This window comes from Triplophysa dalaica, chromosome 7 (assembly GCF_015846415.1).
Source record: "Triplophysa dalaica isolate WHDGS20190420 chromosome 7, ASM1584641v1, whole genome shotgun sequence".
Taxonomy (NCBI): Eukaryota; Metazoa; Chordata; class Actinopteri; order Cypriniformes; family Nemacheilidae; genus Triplophysa; species Triplophysa dalaica.
The window spans coordinates 6,821,817-6,847,795 of record NC_079548.1 but is presented as its reverse complement, the minus strand read 5'-3'; the positions used below and the strand labels follow the sequence as shown (position 1 = coordinate 6,847,795).

The 25,979-nt window shown below is 42.7% G+C and overlaps 1 protein-coding gene across 4 annotated transcripts; it reads right to left on the bottom strand.

Annotated features, from left to right (window-relative positions):
* Nucleotides 1–335: 335 nt before the first annotated feature.
* On the bottom strand, nt 336–25,603 carry ep300b (E1A binding protein p300 b). Of its 4 annotated transcripts, none has more exons than XM_056753844.1 (30): nt 23,617–25,603; nt 21,957–22,540; nt 19,727–19,882; nt 19,056–19,296; nt 18,738–18,851; nt 18,338–18,565; nt 18,109–18,217; nt 17,350–17,481; nt 17,129–17,246; nt 16,591–16,759; nt 16,298–16,375; nt 16,114–16,202; nt 15,863–16,015; nt 15,071–15,535; nt 14,583–14,801; nt 14,310–14,469; nt 14,040–14,191; nt 10,006–10,245; nt 9,819–9,907; nt 7,405–7,485; nt 7,216–7,272; nt 6,998–7,075; nt 6,795–6,862; nt 6,403–6,553; nt 5,900–6,046; nt 5,516–5,795; nt 5,201–5,368; nt 4,918–5,079; nt 4,549–4,830; nt 336–4,453 (listed from the first exon to the last, which is right to left on the bottom strand). In XM_056753844.1, the coding sequence occupies exons 1-30, from the start codon at nt 23,708–23,710 to the stop codon at nt 1,439–1,441; spliced, it is 8,079 nt and encodes a 2,692-aa protein (XP_056609822.1). In that variant the 5' UTR covers nt 23,711–25,603; the 3' UTR covers nt 336–1,438. The 4 variants fall into 4 exon arrangements, with proteins under 4 accessions (XP_056609822.1, XP_056609824.1, XP_056609823.1 ...); XM_056753846.1 differs by having other exon boundaries at nt 14,073–14,191; XM_056753845.1 differs by having other exon boundaries at nt 18,109–18,214.
* Between the last annotated feature and the right edge of the window lie 376 nt (nt 25,604–25,979).

The following is a 25,979-nucleotide window of genomic DNA, read 5'->3' as shown; positions in this document are numbered from 1 at the left end:
GTTAAACAAAACTCAAAAAGCATGTTTGAAATTTAAACCATTAAAGATTGCTAAAATTAAATGTGGCGATGCTGTGACCAATATGATTTAGTTATCAATGTTGGCTTGTTTTTGGATTCACGCATAAGTTTAAAATATTAATAGTTTTTTCACACCTATCTTTTGAACACACCTTGGCTGGGACATCAACAAGTTGGGACCTATACATAAATAGACAATTATTAAAAAGAAAATAGTAATGCATGACAACACAAGGGTGGGTAAATTATGCAATTTAACAATTGCAATATTGTTAATTGAACTATCCAGAAAACAACATATAAAAGACAAAAAAGAAAATTGTTATCTTAATTTTATTAAAAAAAATTGAAGTCCACAGTTTGTGTTTCCTTTGTACAGTACAAAATATTCAAATGAATCTCCCAAAGTTCAGAGCAAAGAAAATTCCAGAAGTACAGGAAAATTTGTGGAGCTGGAGAGAAAAGTACGAAAACAAAGTGGCACACTCCTTTTCCAACGTTTCACTGTCAGACAGTTCATATGTGAAACGCTGTTCAATAGGACATTGGCAAGAGCAGATAAACTCCAGCAACACAACTGACATACACACATACATACACACACACACACAACTCTCGCATCCAAACTGTACAGACACACCTCCACTATCCTGAAGTCTTTTAAGGAGTGCACACATTCTGAGGGCGGGTGTTTGTCCATCCAACAACTTGTTCCGTTTCTGAAGCAGTGATGTCCAATGGTTAGGCATTTCCAATATGGCATGAGATAAAATCCATTGGGCAGCAGAGCATACACACAAACCCAATCCCTCAACACTGTAATTTATATTATACTTAATAACCTACATTTCCAAAAGGAATAACTCCCCAATTTAATAGGTATTAACAAAAATATATTCTATGTGAACTGTAGCAGTCTCTGGGAACACGCACAAACAAAATCCTGATCATAACATGAAAAAGGTTGAATAAATAAAATGCAGAACTCAAAATTTACAAGGAAATATGCATGATGTTTAGATAATTATAATAACAAAATAGGCATCACAACGTTTGAAATGTCCCACATTAAGCTGTAAAACATAACAGAGACTGGTACATGGTGAAACAATATAAAAAATCATTTGCGCTTAAATTTTATACCACTTCTAAAATCTTAAAAAATACCTCTTGGAAAAGGAAAAGACTTCCCTGGACCTGACATCGAAAATATTACTTGTGGCTGAGAAACAATTTTCTTTGTACACAACTGGCATAAAAAAACAACTTCTGATTCACCCAAACACTTGTTTAATATTCGCTATTTCTCACGAGAGGGTCCATTTTTTATTCATTTATACTGAAAAATGCTAAATTCATCCCTGGAGTATAAAAAGCTAACACTGTACCTGGTTTAGGTTTAGTGAATTTTATCATAACTATATGTCTAAAGGGTTGTGATTCATGGTCATGCCAAGGTCCTTGCCACTTGATGGAAGCATATCATTCGCTCCAGGTCCATGGAGTCCCGCCATGCCACTGAGCTGGGATAGCATTGCATTCTGTTCGGCCCCAAATCCACTTGGGTCCTTAGAGTTGTGCTGTGACTGTTGGGAAGGTGGAGGAGGCGGTGCCCTGCCCGAGTGGTGCTGCTGAAGGTGGCTGGGATGTGGAGAACCCGTCTGGGTCTGAGGCGAGATACGGTGGGGCGAGGGCTGCGGTTGTAACCGTGGGGACGGACTCGAGTGTGGTGGCTGCGACTGGGGTCTTGGGGAGGGCTGAGGGGAACAGACCTGGCTGCTAAGAGAGTTTGGGAGCTGTTGACCCTGGAGGTGTGGCGATTGAGACATCTGTTGCTGCGGGCTCATGGGATTGTTTTGCTGGGCCGACGAGGCACCACTGAGATGTTGCTGCTGTTGAAGCATGCGCTGATGCAAGGCCTGCTGTAATAGTGCCTGTGACGTCTGAGGCCCAGGGCCTACCTGTGTGGGCTGTGGACCTCCTCCTGGCCCCATGTCAGGACCTTGTGATGCCGCATTTTGCTGCTGTTGCATGTGTAACTGGTGTTGCTGTTGAAGCCTCTGTTGCAAGGTGACTGCAGCTTGCTGTTGTGCATGGTTGCCTGAAAAATTCTGCTGCTGGCCAGGTTGCACCCCTGGTAATGACTGGCCTCCTGGAGGAATTTGCATGTTACCTTGCTGACCCATGTAACCTTGCTGTTGTTGAAATGGAGCGTGATTGGCCATTTGTTGCTGCTGTTGTTGTTGCTGCTGTTGTTGTTGTTGTTGCTGCTGCTGCTGCTGTTGTTGTTGTTGTTGCTGCTGCTGCTGTTGCTGCAAATGTAGTTGCCTTCTCAATAATAGCTCTCTGAACTGTGGATTCATGTTAGCCATATTTGGAGCTCCCTGGCCTTGAATTCCTTGTTGTTGCTGTTGTTGTTGTTGTTGTTGCTGCTGCTGTAAGGCAGTGACTTGCTGTTGCAACAGGGGCCGCTGTTGCATTTGCTGCTGTTGCATCTGTTGCTGCTGTTGCATCTGTTGTTGCTGCTGCTGTTGTATTTGCTGCTGCTGTTGTATTTGCTGCTGCTGTTGCATCTGTTGTTGCTGCTGCTGTTGTATTTGCTGCTGCTGTTGGAGTTGAGTAAGTTGGGTCTGCATATTAACACCCTGCCCAATGTGCATGCCAGACTGAGGCATCCCACTATTGACACCAACATGTTGGCCTCCCATAGGTCCTGGCCCTCCCTGTGGTCCAGGAGGACCACCTGTGCCTCCTTTATACTTGTGAACCCGTTGCTTGATAAACGCCGCCATTAGTTGTGGGTTAGAACGAAGAATGTTGAGTACTTGCTGCTGTTGCAAAGGAGAGCTTGGAGATCTCAGGGTCCTCAATAATTCCTGGAGGGCTCCCTGGGGCAGGTTTCCAGCGGCTGCTCCACTTGCTATACCACTTTGCAGACCAGCCTGCACCATACTCATCAAGGCATTTCGATTTGGAATTTGTGGTTGTTGCTGCTGTTGCTGCATTTGTTGCTGTTGTGGTGGTGGTTGTTGTTGTTGCTGTGGTGGTTGCTGTGACTGCATTGCAACCATTCCTGGCTGACCCATCATGGCAGGTCTCGGCTGGGGTTGCATTCCCTGCCCTGCCCACTGCTGCTGCTGAGGCTGGAGTTGTGGGTTCATTCTCTGCTGCAGCATCTGTGGTGCCATCTGGCCTTGAACACTTGCCTGTTGAGCTTGCTGCTGCATGGCCCCAGCTCCCAACATCATTCCCTGAGGTCCTTGCGGTTGCTGTTGTTCCATCTGCGCCCTGTTCGCTGGCGTCTGTGACTGCTGGGCTAACCCTTGTGCCCCAACCATGCCCATTCCAGGGTGGGTTACTCCCATCTGTCCTTGTGGTTGCTGATGGTGTGGGTGCTGGGGTATCATCCCAGCTTGCGCAGCCTGCCTTTGCAGCAACTGAACATGTGCCATCTTCCTCTGTGCGTCTGCCACTTGCTGGATCTTCATGGCTATCTCTACAGCTGCAGCCGGGGGACCTGTGGGCTGCTGTTGTTGGGACATTGGTGCTGAGCCTGGGTTGCTAGGGAGTTGCGGAGGAGTCGCAGGCCCAAGGCCTGGTTTACCCTGGGACTGTGGATTTGGGGAGGGACCTGTGGAATGAGGACCATATTGAGTGTGTGGATGTGGAAGTTGTCCTGCCTGTTGCTGGGGCATGGGAACCATTTGCTGTTGCGGTGAGGTCATCATCCCGCTTGCACCTTGCATCTGTTGAAACTGGTGGTGGGTAGGATGCTGTTGAGGCTGCTGGGGAGTTCCGGCTTGGACTCCACCCACACCAGGCTGGGGCATAGATGGATGGTTCGGCGTCAGCTGCGTAGGTGTTTGAGGAGTTGCAGGCTGTGTTCCGACAGACGTAGGTGTGCTAGGACCGGTTGCTCCATTGTTACCTGGTGAGGGAAGACTTCCAGGAGGCCCACCTCCACATGGTGGTGGCTGGCCTGCCCGTTGCATTGTGGCCATACGTCTACGCAGCATTTGCGCTTGCTGAAGTCTGTGCTGCAACTGCTGCTGACGAAGCTTGTGCTTGATGTTGAGACAGAAGGGCACAGGACACTTGTTTTCCTGGCAGTGTTTGGCGTGATAGCAGCATAGAGCAATGAGCTGTTTGCAGATTGGACAACCACCATTGGTCTTGCGCTTGCAGCCCTTTGTATGTTGCACCACTCTCTTCATCTTCTGGCAGGACGGCAATGAGCAGTTGGCATTGCGGCACTGACAGGCATGCACCAGCGACTGAATGCAGCGTTGGATGCTGAGACGTCTTGAGTCGCCGGGGTTCTGATTGGAAGCTGCAGCTGGATTGTTGCTCTCATCGTCAAGACCGAGACCAAGTTTTTCCATCTTGTGCTCATGCCCCTTAGTGTTGTAGCAAGTGATGCAAAGATCATAATCCTAGAGAAAGAAAAAAGAACATCAAATTTTATCCTGTTTTATATTCCATTCAAGTACATTATTCATATTATGTCACACCTGATTCGATTTATTACCTCGCAAACTGTACAGTGGAAGCGTGTCTCGACATGGTGCTTGCATTCATTGCAGGTGTAGACAAATCGGTCCTGGCTCTGATTGTGAAGTTCTACCAGCATACACATGGAGCTCCATTTTGCCCGCCGCAAAGAGCTGAATTCTAGGTGTTTGTCACGCGCAAGGGTTAGGAAAGCATCTCGCCCGTCCATTAGGTCACAGGCCATCAGAGGGTCAGCATCCGAAATGGGTGGAAGAGAATTGGCAGCGGGGCCAGCGATAAGACGGATGACAAAGAAGACCTTAAAAATAAGCAGGATGTCAAAGTCTGTGACATGAGCCCATGTATATTCATCACAAAGCTGTTTAAGCATTTTGAAGAAACATACCTCTTTGTGTTTCTCCATGGAGGCATAGAGCTTCTGGGAGAGATCATTGGAGACATTTGGCATGCCTGGTTTCTTTTTATTGGCTCGGCTAAGGCTGCTCTTGTTCTTGCTAGTCTTCTTGCTGTTTTTCTTTTTGGCATTTTTGCTGTCACCGCTGGTTGCCTACGTGGTCAAAAGAACATCGAGCAATAGGTATTTAAGCACTAGGATTAATTCTACCGACAACACACAAAAGTTAGGCCAAAATTGTATTTTCTGTAATACAAAAAAAGTGGATACATACATCAATGCTTTCACTAGAAGTGTTGTTCTCCTCTCTCTTCCGTTCTTCCTCCTCCTGCTCCAGCTCTTTAATGCTCTCCTCCAACACATTAGGCCAAAAATCACCTTCAAAGTACGGGAGCTCCTTCGCACTGGTCAGGCGGTCCTCTGTTGCCTGTTTAAAAATGTCCTGGGGGAGGGAGAGAGCGATGTTAAACAGATGTTAATGTGAAGCATAAGGTTAAAAAAATTGCACACAAAAGTATGTGTCCTTATTAAATTGGAATGAAAGTAAATCAAGAGAAAACGAGGTGAAAAATCCTCTCAGTTGCAATACCTTATAGTCGTGTATAATTCTTTCTGCTACTGCTTTGTCAAGCATCTTCTTGTACCACTCCTGCAAGCGTTTGGGTTTGGGGATCTTCTGATCGGACGGATGGCAGTGGAAGATGTAGTCGTCGCCTTCACTTGGTGGGCAAGCCCAAATGTGACCAGTGACGAACCCCATTCTCTTAACATATTCCAAGTATCCAATGAGGATCTCATGATAAACTCCCGTCCTTAGGTGACGAGGCTGGAAAAAGTGCACGCTGTCCAGGTAGGAGATGTAGACACGTCTGCAAAAGAGTAATTTGCTATGTTAGTTGTGTTTCTTGAACCCTTTGACACACAGCCCCCATAATTTTAACTACTCTGTATGGTTGGGTTTATGTGTTCGGACCTTTGGTTGGGTGGAGGGCAGTCAGAACCGTACTCCTGCACATGCATTCCAAAGAAGCAGACTTCAGTTCCATCAATCTCCTCAAATGCAAACATAGCTTTTGTCCTGTATGGGAAGGACTCACACATCTCCCCGCTGTCTACAAACCTGTGAAAACAGTATTTTGTTTGTAAAGACAGACCATCGATAGAAAAATGTGAACGTCACTTTAAAAACGAACTATTAATTTATCATTCTCAGGGTCACTCTTCAGTGTCCGTTCTTCTACAGACCAAAAAAAAAACAATAACGACATTTTTCAGAAGTTTAACTGAAGAAAGCATAATCAACTTTTGAAAAAAGTTGATGTAATCAATGCATGTATTGTGATAGATTGGTAGCTTAAAAACAAGGGTTTCTTATTTAATTTAATTTTAATTTTAATTAATCTTATAGCTGAACTACTTCAGAATCCAAGCTTCAAATGACAAAAACCCCCGCAGAATGACGGCATGGTCTCTCACCTAGACTTCATGCCAGGTTTGACCTCTACCACTTTATCAGAGACATGCACCACACGGACAGTGACATCACCGGATTCCGGATGAGGCTGGCGCTTCAGGAACTCGTTCACTCGTGTCTCCAAGAAGTTACCCAGCTTCGTTTGAGGAAGCCCTAGCATGAAGTAAAGCAAGGTGAAGCAAGCATAATGCGGTTTTACATATCACACCTGTATTAACACAATACAAAATGATAGATATTTAATAGAGAAATGCAACATAATCACTTTGCCGTTAAATTCGCAGTCAATGCACAAAGGACTTGAAGTATTCTTCAGTATTTCTGTCTCTGATGTGCATGAATTTTGTTTCCCACCAGTCCGTCACCCACACACATTACAAACACATTTACTTACTCTTTGCAGCATATTTGTTCTCTTTCCTGGTTGCATTGGCTTTTTTCAGACAACCGTCACACACAAAACTAATTGGATAAATGAGAGAAAGAATCAAGAACAGCACTGTCGAACACCTTTCACTGGCTATTATACATTGAACACTTTCTTATATTCAAACGATTTTCAAGTCCAATTTAGGTGGAAAAGTCAAGCTAGCTCACCCCGTCGGCCATATTGTTTCATTGTGAAGGACACATATCTGATGCATTTTTCGGCCGCAGTCCGTACATTCCATCAGCCTGCAGAGGAAGAGAGGAAAATGGGTCAGACGTTGTAAACAAATCCATGACTAGCCTAAGACGTTTGAGGCAGCGAACTAAGATTTAATGGCAGGTTTATTTGTTTAGAGAAGACAAATAAGTGAAGGAAGTGAGCATACAATTCAGGGTCCAGAGTGTCGTTCTTCTTTCGTTGAAACTGGTCTTTGTTGATGGACCTGAGAAAAGAAATGGAGTTTGGCCCCAATCGAGCGCGTCACAAAAATGAATAATGTTCAGCAGTATCATGATGATGCAAAAAGTAACTAAGACGAAGAAACATATCTACAACGTTTAGACAATGTACTCACGTTTGAGGCTGCGTTGGATCATCTCCCAGGGATACATTCTCCCCTTGGATTTCGTTGAAACACTTCTCACAGAAGTGGTACCTGTCAGCAAGAAGCCCATATTTGGGTGAACTAGACCGATCGCCAAGAACACAGCCAATCACAGTGAAGGCACGTGGAAGCAGTCACCAATCAGGGTAGGCCAGGAGAAGGCACACAGGAGAAGGCAGGTTCGTCGCCAGGAGCAGCCAATCATGAAGCAGGATTTTTGTGTGGGCAGATTGATTGATTGGTTGCGTGTAAATTTCGGAGCGGATGATTGGTCACATCAAAGCAGGCCAATGCAGACATCACAAGCGTTAAAAAAGTGGGGAGAGAAAGGGAGGGGGGCGGGGGAGGGAGGGAAGAATGAATATTTTAAGAAGTGTGAAAAACAAAACAGTTATGAGGGAAAAGAGCTACGTGATGGAAAGGTGGAGGGGCGAGGGTCAGATGAAAATAAAATCAAATGAGAAAAAGCAAGAAGCCGAGGCAAAGCACAGATGATGTCCCCCTCGCGTCCACTGAGCTCTGAAGCCGGGGTTTTACCCACGATGCTTAGCAGAGTGAGGGATCACGATGAACGGAGTAAATACGTTTATGAGGAAGAATGAGAACAGAGCAACAGAGACCCATCATCCTTTCAGTTCATTTTAAAGAGGGTCCTGGCACTTAAACTAAATGTGTGACAAATAAACAGTTAGTAGACCCTGAAGTTGGCAGCAGGAACTATTTGTTTTCAGAATGTTTGTTTACCAACAACATCATCACTTTATATTAGATTTTATAAGATTTTGTTTATTCTGCAGAAAAATTAAGCATATTTTTGACCATTGAGATGCATTTTAAACAATGCTATTTAACAACTGTTCAAGAAACAGTTCACCCATATAAAACATTCTCAATTTACTTATTCATGATGTCCTTAACGTATGTAACTTATATATAAAATGACATCATATATATTAAATGATGTCCTATTATCTTTTTATAGGGAAAACCACAAAGCACATACATACAGCTTTGAGGTTCTCCAAATAACAACAGTGAGACACTTTATGACTTTTGAAGCAAAGTAATCTGTTTTTGACTAAAATTATTGTGAGTTTATTTATCGATCAATATATCAATGGCAAAATATAGATCAGCAGATTTAAAATCTCACTGATTCTTGCACGTCATGAAACAGGCACATTACAACCCCTCTGGTGCACAAATCCTCATTACAGACCATTTATTTTATTATTCTCAGTGGTTATTCTCATTTTGATAGATATTTTTACATTATTACATGTAGAATAAATATAGCCTACCAAAAATAACTGTAATAACAATTGGTTAAAAAAAACGTGCATCTCAACATGGTCCTTTAAATAGGCCTAATTTTCCTTCCCAGGCAGGCAAATGTTGCTGTTACTTAACTAGACAATATAGCCGTTTTGTGTTCGTAGCTACCAACTGAGGTAACAGGTCACAAACACTTACCGACATGTTCACCTGACAATAAGTTAATACAATCGCACATACGTACGAACAAAACAAGACAGAATTTGGAGGCATATAACACAGACCCTCTTTAAAATGTCCGTTGAAAATTCAGAAAAAGAGCAGAAATGTGAAATGTGGTCTCTTTCGCCACAAGAAGTCAAATCAAGAGGCCTGAGATTCAACAACACCCTGATGTGGAACATGTGTGCTCACAAAAGTACAGCATTTACAGTTTCATAAAGTGCTTAAAACAAAGTCTTATCAAATAAAGACTGTGTAAACACTTACCTGACACTTTAGCATACAAATACATAACGTATACAGATTTTGAACCTGTGTGTGTTAAAGTCCCAGTGAAATAAAAAAAAATATTTTTTTTCCCCATTAAATATTGCAGAGTTTATTGTCAATAGCTTATCAGTGTGGGTCATTCTCTTATTAAAATGAATTTTCCCTTATAATATTTGGTTCAATTCTGAACATGCAGCTTGGATGGAGCGTCCATTAACTCCTCCCCTTCAACTGTCAGTCTGCTGCCAGTTTCCTTTTAAAAGGCTACGGCTGCATTTATGCATCCAATTAATTTGCAATTAAAAACATAGACACAATTTCCCTCATTTTAAATTCTGTTTTACTCGAAAATGCGTCAGAATACGGAAGTAAAAACGATTGGAAATTCCAGTTCACGGGGACTTTAAACTACTATAAACCCATAATATACTTTTTATAAAATGTTTAAATTCTGCCAAGGTTTTTATACTACCAGGCAACGTGAAATAGCTTCTATAGTAATATGCAAACAATCTTTAAAAGTTTGCTTAGACAATTATCTATAATGCAACACTGCACCGATAACATTTTTTAAAGACAAGAGTACTTTTATTTTAAATACTTCGTTTAATACTGACCTGTTCTGGTAACTGAAGTATGCAGCGTCTCGAGGGATAGTACACAACTGTTTGCCATAGCAACACAGAGTCTGAGGAGAAAATTCCAGCTAGGAGACCCCAAAAAATAAGAATAAAGAGGATTATTAGAGAGACAGATAACGGTATTCATCAAAAAAGCATCATATAAAATCATCCAACATCTCACCTTTCTTCCGCAGCAGTAGCCCATCTCCTGCATAACAGGGTCGATTTCCTGTTCAAAGACCTCTGCGAGTTTGGAGCAGTATTTATACACCCGTGACGTCTTCCGGTTATACAGCCAGGCGTTATTAAACATCAACCACACGTCGTCCACATACTGCCAGGGTTCCTGGTACTGACCCGTGTCCAGCTTGCGCTTGATAGTTGACAAGTCCATCGGGTTTTTCACTATGTCAAAGTAGTCCTGGAAGCGGCGGTCCGATCACAGCAGCAGCATCATTGTCGGGAAGGTTTAATTTAAAGGAGGTTGCCATCAGGTTAAACGAGTTGATCCGGTGGGTTGAGAATCGGGGGAGAGAAGAAGGTGCAGGGGACAATGTTGAGCGCTGTAGAAGAGGTTCACATGCACAAACAGAGAAAACGTAACAGACTCCCACTGCCTGGCTCAAATCTGTACCCTATTTCTCTCGAGCTCCCAATACACGAACATACAAACACAACACAACTTTGTGGGCCAGCGGACACGATGAGGAACATTTACTCAAGAACCAGGATGAGCAAAAATATCTTAATGTAAAATAGGCATGTAGTAGTGTTAATCTCACAATAACAGCCAAGTGATGGCTTTTTGTGTTTTTTTTGCATCTCAACATCATTTTTAGTATGTTAAGCACATTTAAATCCCATAACTGTAATGCAAATAAAAAATGTAAATACTTTGATAGATTAGAGAGCCATCTTGAAATGTGCAGCTTTGTTCAATACATTGACTTTTCCCTCACTTTATTTATATGTTTTTCCATATAATATCATAAAATCACTAATATTTCTAGACACGGTTTAACATTTTTACAAGTTGACTATGCAGGGAAAAAGGAATTAAAGGGGGCTAAGAAACACCCATGTCAACAATTTCAACTGAAACAGGAAGTTAGGGCAGGACATTGAGCGGCTCCTCATTCTTTTAAAATAGCCAATAGCATTGTGTTCACCTCAGATTTTATGAAAAGCTATTTCAGAATGCTGTCAAAAATATAATAAAAAGCCCCACCAACATTCTATTTCAATATAATCACTGCATTTTTGTGGAAGTACAATAGTAAATTCATATTTTCTTTGCATTGACAGTAATGAGAATATGATAAAAATGTGCTCAACTGTAACGATGTCTTCGTGCAAAAATCTTAATGGTCTCAGTTTTAGCCTTAATTTTCATGCTATTTTTGTGATGTTTGACATATAAAAGGCAACACGGATGCAATATTAATCCATTTAGTCAAAATCCAGTTAATTGGCTCTTCTAGAACGATGCCTTTCTAGAGGCAGACTGTTTTTTGTGTTTAGGGTACAGTAAGCTGAGGTGAGCATGTTGGGTGACATCCTCACAGAAACAAAGGCATCAGCAGAAGCATTTACATCACAAAAGCAAGACTGGACTCATTAACCTGATATTTCTGCTCCAACAGCACAAATTGAAGATTTTATGCGAAAGTCTGCCCTAAAGCATTGACCCCACAGTGTTTAGGCAGTGTGCATTTAACTTGTCCTTAAAGGGATATTTCAGAGGCAATACAAAATTTCCCAAATGTTTTACTCACCTTCAAGGCATCCTAACAAAACGTGACTTTCTTCTTGAAGAATAATCCAGTTGGAGTTATTATACTACGTATCTTTTTTTCTTACAAGTGGTAGAATGGGAGGCAATTTTTTGACGCTCCAAAAAGTGCATCTATCAATCAAAGAATGGCTCGACACGGCACCGTGGTCTTAACAAAGGTCTTCTGAAGCGAATCTATGCGTTTGTTTAAGAGAAATATCTATATTGAAATGTCTTACTTGCGTTATCCCTCAGTTGTGCATGAACCATAGGCGTGTTTTCCTGAAAATGACGCATGCGTGTCCTAATTTCTTGTGACGAACGCGGCATTTTTTGTTTTGTTTCCGATAGGACACGTCTCTGTGCAAGAGCTTTCGTCAACATCATTATCCGGAAAAACAAGCATCTACTTCACGAGCGGCATTGGGACAATGCAAGTTAGACATTAACGTTAATAAAGCTTTCAATATAGATATCTCTCTATAAAACAAACACGTCGATTGGCTTCAGAAGACCTAAGTTAAGACCAAAGAGCCTTGTTCAGCAGTTGCTCCCCATTCACTCCCGTTCTACCGCTTGGAAGAAATTTATAACTGCATTATTCTTCAAGAAGAAAGTCATACTCAGTCAGATGGCCTTGAGGGTGAGTAAAACATGGAGTAATTTTGTTTTGTCTCTGAAATACCCGTTTAAGTCAGATTGAGATTTTAGTTTGAGACAACTAGCCGTAATTTTATACTCGTCTATTCAATTTACATAAACACAAACGAATCGGTTTGTCTGTCTTTTAAACAGGTCGCACTTATTACCATGGGGTCAACGCAAATGCGAGGACAGACAAAGGTGTTTTAAACATACATGAACAACGCTCTGAGATTGAAGTTGTTTTTCAAATTTTAGCCTGAAAACCAATGTGACCCACATTTGCAATAACTTAATTTATTGAAACAGATCTAGTACCAACACATTTGTTTTAGAAACATTATTTATGATTTATTCTTTCTGTTTATTCAAGTTTTTGGTCTCATGTTTGTTTGTCACACCTCAAACACAGCCAGAACCTCAGTCAACCAAACTGTTTTTAAAGCAGCCAAATAACCAAAACAGCCGGTTAATTACATTATTATTATCACAGATTATTGGTGATCAAATCTAACAAAGCAAAAAGGTAGATAATACAGTTATATCTGTAATTTATAACCTGCTATTTTGGTTATGCGAACATTTGATTGGTTGTGATTCTGGGGTTGAAACAACGGCAACTGAGCTTTGCAAGAGGCTTCTTATGTGGCAAAGTAAAACCATTTTAGCCAAAAAAAGCCATGACGGCTAACAGCCCAGATTTGGTGATGATGAATTACATGAATTTAGGCAGATGGGAAAAAAGCGCGAGAAAAGTGAACCAAGCGAGAAATTAATCATGAAATAAGGCATCAGGCTATGACAGCTGATTCATGGACCCCAAACAACCAATAAATGTAGTATACAAGTTTATGGTTACCACCAATAAGTTTATTTATAATTAGGTAATTAATTCTGTAAATAAAAGACCAAGGTTCAATATTCCACAATGAACAGCAAGCATTTCAGACACATTGAAGTTCCCCAACATATATTAATTAAAGGGTAACTCCGGCAAAAAATGAAGATTCTGCCATTAATTACTCACCCTCGAATAGTTTAACATCCCTAGGACCTCCGGTTTTCCCCAGAACGCAAATGAAGGGAGTTTTGGGAGCTTCTGACTGCTATATAGTTGCAACGCAACCAAACACACGAGCCACAAGACATTTATTACGGTGTCAGCATGAAGCTTGGCTCTCGGGAACGCGCACTGGAAACTAACCCTTAAATCAGGCTGTTTTATAATATAGTCGTTAGTTTTGTTTGTTTGTGCACAAAAAGTGTCCTTATCGCATTATATTAATTTATACTGAACCACCGGAGTCGTGTGGACAATTTTATGATGTCTATGCACTTCCAGCGCTTTGAAGAATAGTTGCGTTAAAATCTAAGGAGGGCTCAGAAAGCTTCTAAACTACCTTAATTTGATTCTTGGGAAAAGTCGAGGTCCTACAGATGTTAAACTACTTGAGGGCGAGTCATTAATGACAGAATTTTCATTTTTGGCCGGAGTTACCCTTTAAGGTTTTATTCATGTTAGACACTAAACTAATCGCAATTATAACAAATGTCAAGGATTTTTTTGATAGAACAGATGTCCATAGTCCGTGCTGCCTTATTTACACACTTCTCTTCAAACGCATTTGACAGAAACGCTACAGAGGCAAGTTTGCAACGTCTCTTTCACATCACCACACAGACACACAACAGCATTCAGAAGAGAGAGGAAGAAGAAACAAAGGTAAAGGACTAATGAAACTAGAACTTAAAAGCGCTAGGTTGGTTGTAGCATAATGCGTGTCAGCGCAGGCCCTTACCAGGTTAGTTTTGTTACTAGTTCGAATACGTACGGGTATTCCCAGTAACTGGGGGTCCACCGGCTGCCGGAATGGCAGCGACTCGGGGTCCTGTCTGTACAGAGCCTCCAAAGTGGGCATTAAAGCCTGCCGGAGCTCATCTGGCTTAAAGACTGAGGACAAGAAACACAAATAAGAATCAACTTGTATGAAAAGAACGTAACTAAAACGTCTCACGTAAACTTAAACTAAAATGTGTTGCGGACAATATATAAAGGTTTGTATGCTCACCTTTCTTCTTGCTTTGAGTGTTTGCTGGGGTGCTGTTTGCTCCCTCTTCCTCTTTGGGCTCAATCTTCACCTCCGGCTTCTTGTCCTCAACCGTCGACCCGGTCAGCGTTTCCATCGGCTCCGTCTTACAGTCATCACTGTCAGGTTCCTCCTTCTTTATCTAGTGGACCAATCATAGTTAACTCATAATGACCAATCCAAAAAAAGATGTAATGATGACAACCTTTCAAAAAGCTCTTATAGAAAGGTTTTAATGTTTGTCCTATCTCATACCTCTGGTTTCTCCACCATCTTGATCTCACTCTGCATGGCAGCCATTTTCCCTGAGGCTTTATCCTCCATCTCATTCTCATCCTCTTCTTCCTGTTTGACCTCAGTTTTGGGGTCAGTTTTGGGCTCGGATGATGTCAGTTGCGAGCTGGGATCTGCACTGCTGACTGAAGCAGGGGATGATGCCTGTCCGTCGGCAGTAAGAGACGATTTCTGAGATAGCTGAGGAAGCAGGACATCACAGCACAGCCGCATTACAAATCAGGGCTAAAGAACCAGCTTGAAATAAAATGTTGAAATAACAAATGCCCGACTCTGAGGCACGAGTTTCCCATGTGCCCATGAAGGCAGCAATACCACTGGCAGATACAACAGTAGCATGAACAGCCACTTTAAGACATCCACTGAACAGCGACCTTAAAACCATTTTCAATATGCAACAAGCACAAAAGCCTAAACAACAACAAGATGGTGCACTGTAGAATACTCACAGGAGTGTGTGGGTGTGCACAAAGCCCGTGGGCATTCTGGGAAGGCACAGATGATGCATGCCCTGTATGGGGGCCTCCGGGAGCTCCGCCCCCATGTGCCTGCTGCTGTAACTGACTGCCTTTTTCCGAGCCCACCCCTTGTGCCACTGGGGGCAGCTGCGTTGCCGGTGGGGCCATAGTGGTTGTAGAATTAGGGGTGTGGGGTTGAGGGGTCTGGTTACCCGGCAAATGCGGGGGCGTTTGATGCGGGGCAGGGGTGGGGGTGAGGCTGCGTGCGGGAGAAGGGGAGTTCTGACGTAAGGGAGAACAGTGTGCATGCAAGCCGGGCTGTTGAGAAGGTAGGGATAGGCTGGACGGAGGACCCTGGGGGCCGGTGGCGGTTCCAGAGCCCGATAATGCTGGCTGGGACGGAGCTACAGGACTTCTGACAGCCAGCGACGGCGGAGTTGACATCTGATTCTGAGACTGTATGAAAGACATCAGACGGAGTTTTGGGTTTAGGGAGCAAAGTCAGGCAAGCAGATTAGGCACGACATGAGTGCAGGTAAAAGAACAATGCATTCAAGCAATTTCAGACCGAATAACTATAAACATACGAACATCATCCTGGAGGTTATAACTAAGATTTTAAAGAGCTATGATGACAACGTTGTTTTGTGACTAATGATGACAGAATTCTTATTTTTAGGCAAGAGAGCAAACTTGAGCACTTTCCTTCCTTCCAGTGTCTAAACAGTATAACTGTAATCATACTACTTTTAGAGAAGTTGTGAATTTCTTTTATTAGCTGACCTGTGACATGGTCGCCTGCCCTGTAGGTTGGTTTAGGCCGACCGTACCCTTGCCCAGTCCAGGACCCGTAGCCGAAAACTGGTTCTGCATGTACTGGTTTTGTAGATGGTTTACGTTGGGCTGAGCCATTCGAGGTGCTCCCTGCATACTCATCTATAACATACAGAATGAAGACGCGAATAAACCGAGAAACAAATCTAAACACACACCTATGTATAATGAATATGAACGATGGAGCAGGTTGCTATTACCTGATTGAGGTTTGCTCCCATTGGAAGAGGTGGCGTTGCCCTTTGACCCATTGACTGCGGCATTCCCACCTGAGCAAACTGATTCATTCCTGCACGGGTGAGAGCATCACAAAAATGGTTGTATTAACATGTCCTACACAAGTATCTGCTGTAGCTACCAAACAGGTTAATGAAAGCATCATACCAGCAGGATTCTGCATTCTGTTCACCATCTGGGTGGGTCCTGTTGGTTGGCCAAGGGACGGATCTGAATGGGGTCCATCTAAAAGAGATTTATTTGAAAGACCATTCATCGTTTGAACTCTGTTCTTTAATCAAGTTCACACTGCTGTCTTAAACAAGTGCCACGAAAATCTTACGAGGCAACTTAAAAAGTGCTTCTTGAAGGTTCTGGTGGTCTTGTTCCGTTACAAACGTTTGACAACCTTAACATGTCCTTAAATTACGTGCAGGTGTATGTGTGGTGTAGGTACGCACTGGGTGGCTGCGTCTGATTCATGCCGGTCGGTGCTTGAGGTAGCGCACTGTTTGGCATGCCAGGCTGAGTAGGCATCATGCCCTGTTTCTGCAGCCTTGTTCTCCTCTTCTCCTCCAGTTCTTTCTGGATCTTATAAATCTTCTCCGCTAACAAGTGGTAATACTCGGCCTGGAAGAAATGGATGCGACCAAGAATGCTTCAAACAGAAATTCACTACAGACATGTCAATCAGGACCAAAAGAAAAATCCTCAGGCTTTGATCTAAGTGTTCTAACCAGCCACAAAGCAATAAATCAAACCTAATCTAAAAACTGTAAATTGTGCAAAAATTGTCAAAAAAGCCATCTTTATTTTTACAATAATCTTTAAAATCTGGTTTTGAACACAAATTATAACTGAACAAAGCAAAATGTGTTTTTTAAGTAATCACAGAAACAATTAACAAATCATTTCTCAAATAGAGAATATTAAAAAAAATCAAAATGCCTATGAAAGTTTTGGATGAAATCTACATACGAGATGTGTGATTGTTCTCACCCTGCTGTTGGCAGATTCATACATATCGCCCTCTACTTTTCGCGCATAAGCTACAAGGTTATCCATCCGTCGATCCTTCAGTGCCGCGGGATCTGGAGTGGGGAAGATAGCCTGCACTCTACTCACACACACATCATGCAAATGGGAAAGAGAGGAAAACGCTGTTTGGAATAAAGTGGCTCCAGCAAACTACTGCAGACCCGCTTATGTGTGTTACTCACAGTTTGTGCACCAGGTGATTCCGTAGGTCTTGCGTGATGTCTTCATGCCAGCTTTTCCTCATTCCTGCAGAGGGAGGCGCGGCTGTTGCTGTGGACCCCATATTACCAATACCTGAAGTTTCATTCATCAGACTGAGAGAAAGAGAGAGATACCATGTGATTACATGTTTCAATGGGTTCCTCAATTTTCATTGGGCAACCGTGCAGCGTTTTAAAATATTTACAATAACCGATGCACATCAATGGTGGCTTATTTGAATGGATAACATCTAATGAAATCAAATGTATTGTCCAATTGCTTATTTTTAGGTTAATACATGGATAAGCAGGACATGGATTAGTTAGTATACAGTTGTTCCAAAACAAACTTTGTTAGAAGATCCACAGAAAAAGGGTCATCATCCGTCCACCCAAACCCTGTATATGACTTTCTTATGCCAAACGCAAAAGAAGATATTCTGAGAATGTTTTGTATCCATATAGTGGAAGTCAATGGGGGTCAATGTGGTTACTAACATTCTTCAAAATATTTTCTTTTATGTTCTAATGAAGAAAGAATGTCTTACAGGTTTAAAATGACATTAGGATGAGTAAATGAAAATGTTCAGATCCCTATAAGAGCACCCTGATCACACTATCTGGGTTTATGTTGCAATAACATCCGTCTGACTGTCCATTATCCCTTCCACCATGTCAGACTGCAGTCTGAAACAGCGCAGATGAGGTGCCGCTTCACTGATCTCCAGTGATGTCCATTACCTCTGAGCTGTCATGTTTCGGTGCAGCAGGCTGTCTGGAAGCATTCCGGAATGCTGGTTCGTCATCTGGGGTCCGACTCCACCATTTACTCCCATTGGGTTTCCACCTGCTGCGACAAATTTTGTTCAACAGTTCCTTCCGGTGCACTCTTATTTGTGTGTCCGTTTAGCACAACCCTTTCTATCCGCAAATACAACCTAGCATTCAAAATCAGATGCGTCACACTTACCCATGTTGTTGAGCGGCCTCATGCCAGGTTGGGTGGGGACAGGCGTCTGTTGATTCTGATTGGCTGCTTGATTGCCCTGGTAGGTGAGCCCGAGGGCAGCGTAAGCCCTTTCAATGGAGCTCGGGTCAATCTGACTGGGCGGGTTTAGGTTTGGGGTTGAAGGCTGGCCACCAGGTAAAGACCCCCCTAATGGACCACTCATACCCATACCAGCTCCTCCCAACAGAGCTAGAGAGATTTATGCATTAGTCACACATACAGTGAAACAATGATACTTTAACCCAGTCCTAGAATAAATGAGCATCATCGAATGTGGTCGTTTATATCAACCAAAAATGTGTATGAACACAATGTGTAAATGCATGACAGACACATTAATGCATTAAGTGTGTTAACTTACATTGCTGGTTTCTTTTGTCCCCGGCGCTCTTAAGCGGCAAACACACAGGACAGTCGTGTCTCGTGCAGTTTTTCCAGTGAGAGATGATCTGCCTGGAGGAGGCGCAGTGAGCAACTGCAGAGGAACACAAACACTTCAGTAATGCCGTATCATTCGGTTTGTGTGTGGAAGATGAAATATGAATGAAAGACTAGAAATATGTCATGGAGGCAGGGATCGCCTTTTAATAGAGGCTTAGAAATAGGCTGCCAATGCAGATGTCTTGCTTTACAGCTACAAAAGCAAATTGCATACCAGAAAGAGAGATAATTAACTCACCTTGGCAGGATTTGCCGGCCTGACAGTGCGTCATGTGGTTGAGGACGTTCTTCATGGTTCTGCAGTGGGGCAGGTTGCACTGGCGCACCTCTCCGTTGGCCTGCTCCCTGCGATGGCACTTGTGAGCGTGCAGTAACAGCACCAGTTGCTGTTGAATGAGTTTGCGTTTCTCGGGGTCCGCTGCAGGAGGCGCCGCTGCCCCAGCTGGCCCGGATACGCAGCCCACCACACCTGGGCTCTGCTAAAGACAGAAAGAAAGTGTGGAGTGTTTTTATAACAATGGCCAACGTTTGACACGGGTCAGTCTTGTGCATATTTAATTGCATTATAGGGTCAAAACATTGATCACAACCATGTAAAATCAACAGATGGGTCTGACTCAAAGAGAAATGGCTCAGTGATTTGGTGTCATACAATGACTTTCAATGAACCGCAACATTGTTTGGTTATTAATATTCTTCAAAATATCTTTGGTGTTCTGCAGAATAAAGAAAGTCATACAGGTTTGATACGACATGAGGGTGAGTAAATGATAAAAGTTTTTTCATTGCTAGGTGAATGATCCCTTTAGCTGTTTCTATCAACAGAGAAGGAATTATCCATTCGGTCAGATTGGCTCTGTAACCGTGTTAATGCAGTCTGCTGTGAAATTTAACCTGTAGCTCTCTCACCATGGCACCCATGTTCTGCCCATGCTGAGGTTTCTTGTCCATGCTGAACTGGTTAATGCTGTTGGGTTGAGCTGCTTTATTTTGGAGCCCCATGGACTGTCCTCCACACTGACCATATGAACCACCGTAGGCGCCTGGGGAACCCATCATTCCCATCTTAGAGAGAAAAAAAATGAACATTTGTGAAAATACAGAAAGGATAAAAAGGTTTTTTTAACATTTTTTTGATTTTATTTTTTATAATATTTCAAATCAGCATTAATTTTTTGATTTTTAATTTTAGTTAATTTTACTTAAAGTTTTAAGCAATTTTGGTATATGTTTTTGTCATTTTATAGTTTATTGGTTTATTTTTAATGTTGCTAAATAAGATTAAGTAACTTTTTGTTTTTGTTTATTATTATAATTGTAGTGCTTTAAACTTACTTCACTTAATTTTTGAGGCAACATTTAAAATTTTCATTGAGGTTTTTCTCAAAAAAATGTAGGTCAAACTCTTATTTGATTTCAATGAACAGGAACGTTTTCAAAGTTTTCATTTTAGTAAACTAAAATATAAGCTTGCATGACAGGACTCAATCCAGCGGCATTCTACAGCACTGAGAAGCCAAAATCAAAGAGCAAAGCATTTAACAAGAAAAACACCAACAATATAAATGGGGATTTCAGCAAATATAAAAACAAATGTTTGATAAATGTGTTTTGCATTAGGCATCAGTGACAAGATTTTATGTACACATTCTTTTCGATTACCCACATCATCTATCTATATCTACTTGTAATGTCAGGGCCAATTTCTCAAATTAACCTTCAATTCAATGGTCAGAATTTCCAACTATCTACAAGCACCCACCAAAACAAAGGCACAATAAGAATCTCATTCCCTCTTTTCTGCCCATTTCCTGCGGTCCAGGTTGTGCAATCGACTGTGAATCAACAAAATGGTGCTCGCAGTTCCTCGTGTCTATGAGCTGAAGGTTTTTCCAACCGAGGTCTGTTTTATTGTGAAGAATCATGACGCTGAATTTATCACCATAACGAAAGACACCACAATATAGACAAAACACACAGATCTTGGACGAGTGTGTGATTTCTACTACAATATCTTCTAGTAGGGCTGTCAAAAATAATGGATTTTATGATGCATCGTGCAGATACGAACGATAACTGCATCAATGAATAAAAGAAAAAACTTATAATCGATTATTAAAACAAGCAATTAAACATCATTTGTGTCAGAGCTTACTATTTTTTTGTAAATAGAAAGTGTTGAAACAGTTAAAGCTTGTCTTCACTGCAAGCGAGTTCTGCGACATGACAAAAAACTCTATGACCTATTATATACAGAAATTCCGTCCCCACTGGATGCAGTGCGACAAACGCTTTTTTCATAATAGTTTCTGTTGTCTTTTGTTGTGTCACAGCGCCGCTCGCGTGCGATGCAGACAGAGTGTTAAAGTGTGAAGGAGACAGATTAACTTGGGCAGAAATATTTAAAATTGATGATGCAACGCATCGTGATATCGAATCGTTGACATAATAATGGTAATCGAATCGTGAGAACAGTGACGATGCGCACCCCTATCTTCTAACCAGACAATAAATGGATGTGAAATAGTTTTTAAAGTATTTATAATGTAGTTCAATTCCTTTATTATGTCACTGTTACAGTGTCGACACATTAGGGTACTTTTATTAATTTCATTACTAGTAAAAACATTTACACGTTTAAATGCATGCTTTAAAAAGTGTGAAAAGAAAACTTAGCCTTTAAAGGTCATAAATCCTGAGAACTTTTTGTTTGACCTTTAATATCTAATATAAAGTTCCCTGAAGCAGCTTAAGAAAATCAAATCAGAACACAACTGACAGGTGTGCAAGCGCTTTTTACACCAAACTTTTTGTTTTACAAAATACACCATAAAATAGTTTGTTAAATGGAATTTCTTGCGTTGAAGCTTCTTTTATTCATAGAAAAGTTAGGATGAAATGTATATTAAAAGGCTTTTTAACATCCATATGCCTATGAGAAGGGTTAATATTTAGGAGATATTATTATAGAGGTAAACGTGTTGTGTATAATTTTTAGGAGGATCTATTGACCGAAATGCAATATTATATTCAAAACTAAAGAGCGTCCTTTCAGAATTCCGAAAGCTCTTACAAATATATAATTTGATAATTAATAAACTAATACCGATATTTCCCAAAAGTCCCCTCCATGTGTTACCTTATTCACAGCTCCTGGTTGCTGTGGCCTTACAGCCGTCTGTGCCATCTGCTGCCCTGCATTTTGCTGGTGCAGGGTATCCGGCAACATGTTTCCGTTACCAGCAACACCCGCGTTCATGTTCACATTGCCGTAGCGCATTCTAGGCGCACCGTTCATCACCTGCCCTCCCATCATGCTTTGCGGCTGTCCGTTCCCTTTATGGACTCCCATCATTCCCCGGTTCAGTCCAGCCACCATGCCAGATTGTGGCATCATGCCGGACTGCTGCTGCTGAGGGCCACCCAAACCCTGTGCAATGGGGTTGCCACCCAGGCCTCCCATCATCCCCATGGAGGCTGGGTTTCCCGGGCTGCCCGTAGCGGCAGAGGCAGACTGAGGGGCGCCAGGGCGGAGCAGTTCAGAGAGGTGCTTGTGTTTGGCAGCAGTGTCCTGGCCTGAGCCACCCAGAGGTCCCAATGCCCCCGCTCCACCCAGACTGGTGTGCAAGTGTCCGGAGTCCACACCATTAGAAAGGCCAAAGTCAGACGAGTTGATGAGTTCATCAGGGAGGTCATGTTCCAGGTCAAACAGAGAGCCAAAATCTGTGAGAGAAAAATGTCACATTTAGATGGACAGTAGTAGTTTCATGGCCTACGTGTTTTCATTTATTGCACTGTTGTACGACTGTCAGCCTGATGTCAAGACATAGTAACCCAAGTACACACAGTAAACGCACTAGAGATGGTGTGCATGTCCAGTGGTTGTTACTAATAAAAAACACATGGCACAGAATAACAATGGACAAACGGTGGGACAAAATGGGGGCTTTTACTTTGTAATGGCAGGTCTTGAGAAGTCAAGCACTAAAAACTAATGACACAACCTCTTCTGAATGAGCAGCACAAAACTTATGAATTAAGTGTTCATTTTATTGATAGACCCAACATCAGCAACATCAATGAAAAACCTGATATCTCATATATTATTGCCATTACGCAGTTTTCTTGATTGTGGTGGAAGTTTCACCTAAATCTGCTGACTGACATATAAATGCCCATTTTCTGTTTTCTTTCTTTTTCTAAGTGTAGTGTAGAATCAGTGTCCATTTAAGCAAATAAAAAGATTTTAAAAACATGGGCTACTATTGTCAATTTAAGATTTTGCTAGTCACCAAAGAAAAAATTAAACCGAAAGAAACATTAACATGTAAACAAACAAAAATGAAACCACTTTTTCATACTTTAGATTCGAGCCACACTCGCAACGCAATAATTGTCTTGTGCAAGTTGAGTTTCCTTGCATGCACAGAACTTCTACCCTCAAAATGCATTATCTCATAAACCTTTGACGCCATTATAACTTTATAAGTGACATCTCACAACGACGCACAAAGCAAAAGTTTGTTGCACACACCCGGAAAGACATCGCGTACACACGACGATGACCACGCACAGAGTTGTAACACACCTCACCAACTTCAAATGAAAACACGGAGCCTAGCCAGCTAGCCGTCTTGCTAAGTTATTTAAATTCACGCGAATGCCGCAAACAAGCACATAAACATAAAAGCACCAACAAAACAAGTCGTGTGTGTTATTTTCATGCATTCACGCGCTCAGCGGCAGCGTTCAAGCGCGAGACCAGCCGCACGCCGCAGCGCGTGAACGTTATTATTTACCATTTCCATCGCTCGCGGAGACCGACAGTGCAGGGGAAGACAATTTAGGCCTCTTTGATGAAGGCGGACCGGAGTCCAGCACATTATCGGCCATAGTTTCCTTCCAATTTAACGCTTGAGCATATATCCCGCGAAGGACAGCCCTTCCCGTGGAGTCTCGAGTCGATGTTCAATCGAAGTCCCTTGTTCACGAGCTCCGGACGGATTCCCGTTTACCTCTCACGGGACGATGCATGCATGCGATGCAATACAAGAGTTGTCCACAAAATACTTTGTCCTCCGATTCGATATAAAGTCCCCCTTTTCTCGTTAGTTCCTCAAAGTATGTTTCCGAAGGGAGGAACAGACGGTCGCGCAAACTCACGTAGCCTCGTCGGCGACTGAGCAGTTTTCCCGAGATTTATCCTCGCTGCTTGCGTCCGTCTTTTCCGCCATTGTCGGCGGCGAACCGAAGTGTTGGATTTTTAAGGCGTTGTGTACGAGAGATAGGAAACGTGATGGGGAAAAGCGACCCAAAGTCACTCCGCTGTGTATGTTCGGCTTCGTGCGATGTTTATGGGAAAACACAAAGACTCCAAATTATTCCTCTCTTTGGTCCGGGTGTGCATTGTAGTGCTTGCGATTCTCACCCGGCATCACTTTTACGTGGAGGAAGGGAATTTTAAAGTCCATTAGGCCACTTAAAATTGACACGGATGTATGAGATTCTTCCTTAACATGTATTTCCTCCAAATGACGAAGATAAAATAGACAAATACTCGATAATTGAGAATTTGCGATCGTATCCCGGGTAACATTAGTGTATCCCTTCGTCGTTTAAATAGTCCAAACGTAGATCCCATGCAACTCTAAATAACAAGGATGCAGATGTGCACATAGAGCTAAATGGCTTCAGTTTGCATGCACGAGTCGACACTTTATAGTATTACGAACAACTTGCATATTTCACCAGGAGTGTCCAGCGGCCTCAATATATTGCAACCACTTCAAAGGTGACAAGTTAGTTTATTGCGTTCGTGCACGCGTATCTCAATCTGACTCGTGCGCCCTCTGTGTGAATGTGTCCAGTGCACGAGCTCGGGGGGGTTAAAACTGTTTGCAGAAAACCTCTGACCATTGCCTCGAGAGAACACGACCACCCCGCACTGCGCACAGACGCTCGTGCATGCAAAGTAAATGATTTTAAAAGTGGATATTAAATGGTCCGCAAGTGCAAGACGTTCCCTTGCAATTGTGCAGTTTGTGTGCGCACAAACCAAAGAATGAAAATCAAGTTAAGTTGTAGACCGATGCTCAATGTATATGCGTGTATTTCAATGCACTGACAAATCAAGTAAATCAGAATTTCTTGTCACTGCACGGAGGGTTTGCAGTGCATCGAGGAAAGCTGCAATAAGAAATGGAAACAGCGGTGGGTCGGAGATAGATTAAACCGAATCGAGTTGGGCTTCAATAATACGTTGGGTCCGAAGCATCTGCCGATCCTGGTGATATTGCCAGCTGCACCCCCCAAAATCTGGGGGTCCTCAAACCCCTTTCGTAAGCTTTGTGATGCTGTGAGCCCCCCTGCGCGTTCATCCCTTTTAAATTTCTCCCTTCTTCTGCACAGTTCCTGCAATTTTTCCCACTTTTGGTGTCGTCCGCCGGCACCCGGCGATGCAATTTCGTCCTTTTTCACCACTTCGTGACGACGGGGGCTGTAGATGTTTTTAACGCTGTTATTTTCCTTTTCCTCCGATGGGTTTCCCTTCGTTTAAATGTACTGCCCTCTTCCGCCTCTACGTTCCGTTTAAAAAGAAGACAGGAAAACCCGATCCGTTCTTTAATTTTTTACCCGGGAGAATCTATAATCTCCCTCCGTTGTCTTCCGGTAATCGCCCGGTTGCGTTTTATCCCGTGTAGATCCGAGAGGACGGAGCCGCTGCGCAGCCGGCGGCGCTCAGAGTCGCAGTGATCGGCGTCCGAGTGGCTTTTTTTCGGTCGCTCCTGCCTCCTTCGCTCTCTCCGCACAAACAAAATGGCGGCTTGTTGTTTCTACTCCTCTGGCTGGGGGAGGGAAGGTTGGAGGTGCAGTAACATTAGCGAGGGGGGTGGAGGGGGAGATGGCGATCGGGATTTCCCGGACAGTGTTCTTTCCTCGCTGTTTCGGAGTCTGCTCATCTGGGCGGGCGCGAGGGGTCCAGCAGCATCAGATGATGGAGTGACTGGATAGATGACCGGTGTGGATGACATACACAGTGCACGATTTTCAGTAAAGGCTGCTTCGTGTTTAAACCAAAGATACTTAGGTTGACTACCCGAAGGTACGGTCAGCCTCCTTGACAATCACAGGGGTCAAGTAGCTTGTTCAAGGGTCTAGGAGT

Bases quoted from the DNA above. Each gene is read 5' to 3' on its own strand.
- ep300b (XM_056753844.1), bottom strand. From the start codon at position 23,710: ATGGCCGATAATGTGCTGGACTCCGGTCCGCCTTCATCAAAGAGGCCT. The intron at 15,536-15,862 runs GTCAGCTAATAA...TCTTTCATACAG, and splicing joins GGCAGGCGACCATGTCACAG to TCTCAGAATCAGATGTCAAC. The intron at 5,369-5,515 runs GTATTGCAACTG...TCCCTCCCCCAG, and splicing joins GAATTATACACGACTATAAG to GACATTTTTAAACAGGCAAC.